The sequence below is a fragment of the Heterocephalus glaber genome, unplaced genomic scaffold (assembly GCF_053883595.1).
Source record: "Heterocephalus glaber isolate CG9 unplaced genomic scaffold, H.glaber_assembly_v1.0 deba00000071, whole genome shotgun sequence".
In the NCBI taxonomy this organism is placed as follows: Eukaryota; Metazoa; Chordata; class Mammalia; order Rodentia; family Bathyergidae; genus Heterocephalus; species Heterocephalus glaber.
In genome coordinates this window covers 19,374,158-19,380,929 of record NW_028258137.1, presented here as the reverse complement: position 1 = coordinate 19,380,929, position 6,772 = coordinate 19,374,158, and the positions used below count along the sequence as shown (strand labels likewise).

Here is a 6,772-nt window from a genome sequence, read left to right as displayed (position 1 = left end):
GCTTCAGGTTTTCTTTAGGTATAATGGAGTGACAGAGCCCTTAATCAGCTGGTCACTGCCAAGCCCAGTGAGGAAGAATGATCTGGATAGCTTGAACCTGGAGGGGTTTGTATCTCCTGCTCCTCTGAGGCCCCAACCATGCCTCCTCCCCGGCCCTGCCTCAACTGTCCCTTCAGTCTAGCTGGCCATATCCAGATCCTAACATCAGATCATGATGGCCACACCAGGGCTCCACCAAGGTAGGGTAGGGAGGTCAGTATCTCCCAGCTTCAGAAATCCTTCCTGCTCCTGAGGCCCCCCGCTGGGAGGAAACACAGTCAACAAGCCTGACATGTCAAGAAATAGTCTTTATTACAAAAATCTGTATGTAAACAAATAGCAAGTGGACAGAACACCCTTCCCCCAGGCTCCAGGGCATGCACAGCTGGGTGTAGAGGAAAGCAGTCCCCACGCACAGCCCTGCCCCACAAGCTGGGCCCCGGATGCTGCTGGGATCCACATGGGCCTTCACATGCGTCACTGGGGGCCCAGCCCTCACTGGCCACTGGGAGCTGCCTGCCTGTGTAGAACTGTCTGTCCATGAGGTGGGGGAGGCCCAGTGGGCAGCCCCAAGGGGTGTAGAAGCTGAGCCAGTCCTGAGGCACCTGAGGTTGGCTGGACCAGCTCACCAACCCATCTATCCCTCTGCCTACCACAGTGAGGGGTCTTAAAGGACTGAGAGGTCATGGCAGGACTTGGACTTGGCCCGAAAAGCCATCTTGCGGCTGTTTCGTGCTACGATGCGGCCCAGGAAGCGCTTTGCCTTCTTGCCAAGGCTCTCCCGCCGTCGGCTACCAGCCTGCCTCCGGGCATTGGCCTCTTTGCTGTCCCTGCGCAGGCGTATCTGGCGCACGACCCCTTCAAACAGCGCCTGGACATTGTGGTGCAATGCAGCTGATGTCTCGATGAACTTGCAGTCAAAGACCACGGCGCAGGCCCGGCCCTCTGGTGTGGTGTGGATAGATACACATCAGTAAACAAAGGGTGGGGAGGTGAGGAGCCCATTCAAACCCTGGCCACCCTCTGGCAGCAGCTATCACTCAGGAATCCTTGAATAAGGCAAGGGGGAGCCCTGGGCCCTCCCCAGAAACACAAAGACCCTAGCCCCTGTACTGAAGATTCCTGGCACTGCTGGGTCACCCCAAAGGCTGAATGTGCCGGTGTTTAAGGAGTCCTCGAAATGGAGGTGCCCAGAAAGGGATTCATTTATTTATTTGAAGTCCAATATTTAAATACAAGCACTGTAGTAGTCAACCAACAAAAATGAGAACTGTTTTGGACAGTTTAGTGTCTTATGATTTAATGCTATATTATGCTAAATGACATAGTGGCCTGAAGGGAGAGGCAATGTCACCAAGGCACTGGCAGGTTCCTCTGAGGGGCTTGGTGCTGGGGGCCACAGAGAAGGATGCTGAGCCCAAGAGAGAAAGGGCAAGCTTATACTGAGACTGGCCTCAGCCTGGCTCTTTCCTTCTGACCTGGTTCCCTGTACTCTCTCCCAAAGGGGCAGGGGAGGAGGGTTCTAAGGTGACTCAGCTCCCCTAGCAGATTTGGTTCTTTCTCCAGGCCTTTGGGAGGGGCAGTAGCCCTCTCTCTCTTTCTTCCCCTTTAAGTTTTCTTCCTGAACACTTTTAGCCACTGATGATCCCCAGGGATTCAGGCTGAGAGGACTCAAGACTGACCAGACCGAAGCCCAGCCAGGATCTCCCACCCTTTCCTGAGCCTCTGCCTACTCACCATCCACAGAGACTTCACGGGAGCGCACCAGATCACTCTTGTTGCCCACAAGGATGATGGGGACATCATCTGTCTGCCGTGCTCGCCGCAGCTGGACCCGAAGTTCTGAGGCCTTCTCAAAGCTGCCCTTGTCAGTTACTGAGTACACGATGACATATGCATCCCCCATGGCCATGCAGTGGCCAGGCAACCATCGACTCCCATCCTGGAGAGCACACACAAATGCACACACCTACCCAACAGTCCTTGTGCCCCTGCCGTGAGCCTGTCACTCCTGGCTGGATCCCACCCCAGTTTACTCCTCCTATTCCTACCCAGGATCCCAGCTGCAACCTACCTGCTCCCAAATGTCATAGACCATGAGTGATGCTTCTTCTCCATCCACCACGATGGAGCGATCATAAGTGTGCCCTAGGCAAGAGGCCAGCAAACAGGTTACCAGTTGGCTGTCAAAAAAGCCTCCCCTGCCCCTTTTCCTATTTTGGCCACACCCTCCCAATTCTTCCCAGAGCCCCACTAACGTTCCTTCCACTTGCACATGATTACTACTGCAACAGAAGGGAGAGTGTTGGGGCTTGGGGAATGCAGGGCAAGGTGTGCCTGACCTTCCCACATGTCCCCAAGATAGCAATGTCCTGGAGGTCCACTCCAGCATTCCCTGCTGCCAGGCCCCACAGTGACTCTGATCACAGTGTCCTGAGTTAGAATAGTGATTGTCACACCCCTTGCCTTGGCTACTTAGGGCTCTGGTTCTAGAAACTCCCTCTGATTGTGTTTCTGCCAACCCCAGCAGAGAGGGATGTCCAACCCCTATGACACAGAGCAATCATAGCCAAGCCTCAGGTCTTCTATTCTGAGCGTTTCTTCCATATCAATAGCTGGCAAGTGGGGTATAGGGATGGTGTCCCTTTTTCTTTAGTTTCCCCATCTTGAAATGGGATGGCAAAGGAATAATTCTGAAAGTGCATTTACAATTCCATGATGTTTGTCCATTTAGTCCAGTTCCCAGGGCATCCCCACTCCTTTCCATCCTTCCCTGAAGAGCCCACCCCCTCACCTGCAGCCTCTGCTTCAGGGCCGTCCTCTACACCACCGAAGATGCGTGCCAGGGCGCTCTTGCCCACGCCAGATGCCCCCAGCAGCAGCACCTTGTATACATTCTCATCAGAGTCGCTGCCCCCTGAGGTGAGAGAGTCGGAGGAGCCCTCGGCCCAGTCCAGCCTCGGACCCTGGGTCGCGGTGCCTGAGCCGGCCAGGCTGGTAGCTCTGGCGCCCGGGGCCAGCGCCGCCTGCAGGTCGCGGTCGTCTACTGGCATGCTGCGACGGTGCAGCGTGGGCGCCGCGCCCCAGGGGGTGCTGCCTCTACGGCGCTCGCGCTCCCTGCCCGCGCCGCGGCTCCCGCCGACCCCGCTGCCGCCGCCGTTCAGGGTCATCGCGTCGGATATGCCGTCTGAGGGACCAGAACCAGCATGTCCGCATAAGTCACAGTGGGGAGGGACCGGACCGAATCCTACTCCCAGCCACAGGGTCTTTGCACCCTGATCTGTGCCCCGTCCGGGCCTGGCCCATCCATCCCTAGCCCAGACGGTGCGGCCCACCCGTCTACTGGAACACTTACCCACTCGCACGCAGGTTCTTTGAGGACCAGGAACTAGACTCTGATATGGCCCACGGCGGGGCTCAGATACAACCAACTCTCAGATCCGGGTTCAGACAGTCGGACCCTCGCTGCTACTGCAGCTGCCACCTTCCTTCTCTTCGGCCTCGTCGGTGGGCTCTGGGTCCGGGCTCCAGAGCCGCTTATGTAAACCTCCGCCGGCCTCCGCCTCCGCCCCCGCCCCCGGTCCAAGATACTGAGGGGGCTGACGTGTCCGAAACTCCCCCTCCCCGTCATCCCTCTCCCTCCAGCCACCGCGGGAATCCCCCACCTCCTCCTAGGACCTCTCAGTAGCAGAATCACCCCCCTCCCCCGCCCTGCCAGGGGCGGGGCAGGTAGTCAGCTGCCCAGACCCGAGTGTAAAAGGGGAGAGGGGAGAGGAGGAGAGGGAGTGTGATGTTGGGAGGGGAAGGCTTGAAGGGAAGGCAGGCAGTGGGTAAACTGGACCAGTCAAATGCAACTTCCCTCTGGGAAATTAGATCTGGCCCTTTAAGAGCGAATTCTCTCTCCCAGTCCTGGCCTCTAGCCCAAGCAATTAAACTGGTTGTGGGCCCAACAGAGTTTCCGCCTTCTAGGCCCATGACACCCACTCCCTACAGGGCCAGATCCAAGCTAGAATTTAGGGGTCCTAAACTGGCATTTGTAGCCTCAACACCAAGTCCTTCTCACTCCCCTCTGTCGTGGGGAGTTGAAGATTCTCCTTAATGAAATTGGCCTTCAGGTAAGGGTTGGGGTCCTATGAACCCCTGGGAGTCATCAGAGGGTTGCTGAGGAGAGGCCTTGAATACAGAGGAGGAAACACAGGCCCAGAGAAGAGAAAAGATGAACTCAGTCCCCACCCCACCTCCCCAGTACCCTCCAAGCAGCTGCCAGCAACTCTGCTAAAAATATCTGCCCCTGGCCTGGCCCTGGTCATTCTGCTCCTGGGCTGGAGATTGGCCAGAGTTGGGAAATCCAGGCAGCCAGTGTGGGGAGCCAGTAGGAGCCAGTCACTTTAGTCTGAACACTTTCCCTGCTCCCTAGCCCTGAGCTGAACCTACTGTCCAGCTCACATCCCATCCAGGAGGGACACAGATACAGCGTGGTCAAGAGTGTCTTAGCCACCACTAGTGCACTCCCTGTCCAGTGCTCACTCTCCTTCAGACGTAATGTGGCATCTGAGGGCACAAAGGGAAGGAGAGGTAATGAGGAGACTTGATATCTAGTCCAGGCTCTGCCTCTGGCCTGCCGGGTCTTGCCTTTCTCCCGCCCTCAGCTTGCCGAGCTATAAATTGGGCATCATGACCTCCTATTCCCGCCTTACTCATCTTTAGGGTCTGTAAGGATTGGGAGCGGACAGGCTGAGGAGTATTCTGCAACAGAGCCTTCCTATCAGTCTCTGATGTTTGAGTGTAGTAGGGGTAGGAAGACACCCGTTTGGTGCTCAGGTGATATCACAGATGGATGGACCCTAGTGAGCTGTTGCAGGTTGTCATGGAAACCTGGGCCAGATTCTGGCTGCTATGTCAGTTTCCTTGGCAACACTTAAGAAGGTCTTGAATTGAAGAGGGCCTAGCTAGGTAAGGTTAGGGAGTTCAGGCAGGGCAGCTCATGCTGGCCTTGGCTTCCTGGATGAGGGCTGGCCAGAAAAGGAAGGCATGGATGGGCCCAGGTCCTGTCAGGACAGAAATCTCAAGAGCCTGGCCCAACACACACACTGTGTTCTGGAAAGAGCCTCTAAATGTCTAGCACAGTGTCTGGCAGTGTGAGTTTGGGGGTAGGCTGTGGCTCTTCCCAGCAGGTGGCCACACTGGGGGAAATAGGGCTGGCTTTCCCCTCTAGTAATCTGAGCTCTTGACCTCAGCATTGTGTCTTCATTGCCAGGGGAACTGCATCCACACAGGGCTACCCAGATCCCAGGAATTCTGGTGGCTGTCTCAACAGGTCAGAAACATTCATCACAAGCCTGGGTATGGCCAGGGACCCCAGGATTTAACATTTGGACATGACCTTGAGGCACCCCTTTCTCACTTCCTAGTCCTCCCAGCTCTCTGGGGTAAACTTGGCTGCCCAGAAGGAAAAAACCTGAGACTGGAACCAGGCCCAGGACCCTCTGTCCTTTTCTAGCTGTGTTTCATCCCTGTCCATTTATCCTGGCTGAGTCCATTTTGTCTTGGGGAGATCAGGGATAATGTCTTCCTGGGGGTTGTTCTGAATAAATAACATGAAATTTAGAGGTAAAGTAGTTGGCTCCAGTCTGGCACATGGTGATATTTCAGCAAGAATACTTCTATTATCATCACCCTTGGTTGCATGGGGCAGACTGAATCCAGAGGCCCTCTCACTTCTGGTCTATTCTCTCCAGGATAGTAGTTTGCCCAGGAAAGGGGAAGTGATCTCGGGATTAATGCAGATAATTCTCTCATGTCCCCCATACCTCTCTCTTCTCTGTGGGACCCCACATTCTCCTTCCTCCTTCAGGTTACAAAATGCTGCAGAAGGAACTTATTTGGGCTTCTGTGTCCTGCCCCTTCTCACACCACAGCCCTTGAGTCCCAGGGCCTCTGCTCTGTTTTAAGGCTCAGTTCGTTCATTCGTTCGTTCGTTCCTTCGTTCCTTCCCTCCTTCCTTCCTTCCTTCCTTCCTTCCTTCCTTCCTTCCTTCCTTCCACTGAGCATCTATTGTGTACCCGGCCCTTGTGTTGGGGGCAGAATGATGAGTGAAAATAGACATGGCTGGGCACATTTATATGCATCATCTAATCTCTGGGTCAATTTTTTCAGCTATGATTTGTTGTTCCCATTTTGTAGACATGGTAACTGAGGCCTGAGGGGTCATGGTTAGAAACAGCAGAGACAGATATACCTGGTGGGGGTTTCAGAGACCTTAAGCTTCGTCACCTCCCTGTACCCCAGTGTCCTCACACAGCAGCTGGGGTTCCGGAAAGTTCCATGGGCACTGGCCCAGTGTGCACAGATGGTGTCCTGAAGGCAGCCAGGGACCAGGCACAGATGAGTCAAAACTGTCAAGGGGACTGTTTGAAATGCCAGTTGTGGCATAAGCAGGCTGGTATCCCTTACCCACTGTGGCCTGGCTGTCAGGAGGGCCAGAGGAATGACTCAGAAACACCTGTCTCCCTTATGGTCTCCCCCTCTGCCCCCCCGGGCTGGACACAGACACCACAGCCACTTTACACAGATAGGGTCTGTGTCAGGGCAGAGGTTCACATGTGGTGAGGCCTACAGTGTGGGAAGGCTCCCTAGGCCTGATCATCCTGGTCAGTCACCTGCCTCTCTGGAGCACTCAGCTCCTTCATCTGTGGAAATGGAGGATCTAATGACTGGAAAGTCATCTGAGATA

At 55.2% G+C, this 6,772-nt stretch overlaps 1 protein-coding gene across 1 annotated transcript; it reads right to left on the bottom strand.

Annotated features, from left to right (window-relative positions):
• Positions 1-329: 329 nt before the first annotated feature.
• Positions 330-3,733, bottom strand: Rrad (RRAD, Ras related glycolysis inhibitor and calcium channel regulator). The gene is made up of 5 exons (XM_004843080.4): positions 3,395-3,733; positions 2,834-3,226; positions 2,114-2,187; positions 1,777-1,981; positions 330-984 (listed from the first exon to the last, which is right to left on the bottom strand). The coding sequence occupies exons 2-5, from the start codon at positions 3,207-3,209 to the stop codon at positions 707-709; spliced, it is 933 nt and encodes a 310-aa protein (XP_004843137.1). The 5' UTR covers positions 3,210-3,226; positions 3,395-3,733; the 3' UTR covers positions 330-706.
• Between the last annotated feature and the right edge of the window lie 3,039 nt (positions 3,734-6,772).

Excerpts from the sequence above, each read along its gene's own strand:
- Rrad (XM_004843080.4), bottom strand. The coding sequence starts at position 3,209 with ATGACCCTGAACGGCGGCGGCAGCGGGGTCGGCGGGAGCCGCGGCGCG. Across the intron at positions 2,188-2,833 it reads CCCTGAAGCAGAGGCTGCAG|GGCACACTTATGATCGCTCC; the intron begins GTGAGGGGGTGG and ends CCTCTTGCCTAG. Across the intron at positions 1,982-2,113 it reads TCTATGACATTTGGGAGCAG|GATGGGAGTCGATGGTTGCC; the intron begins GTAGGTTGCAGC and ends TGTGCTCTCCAG.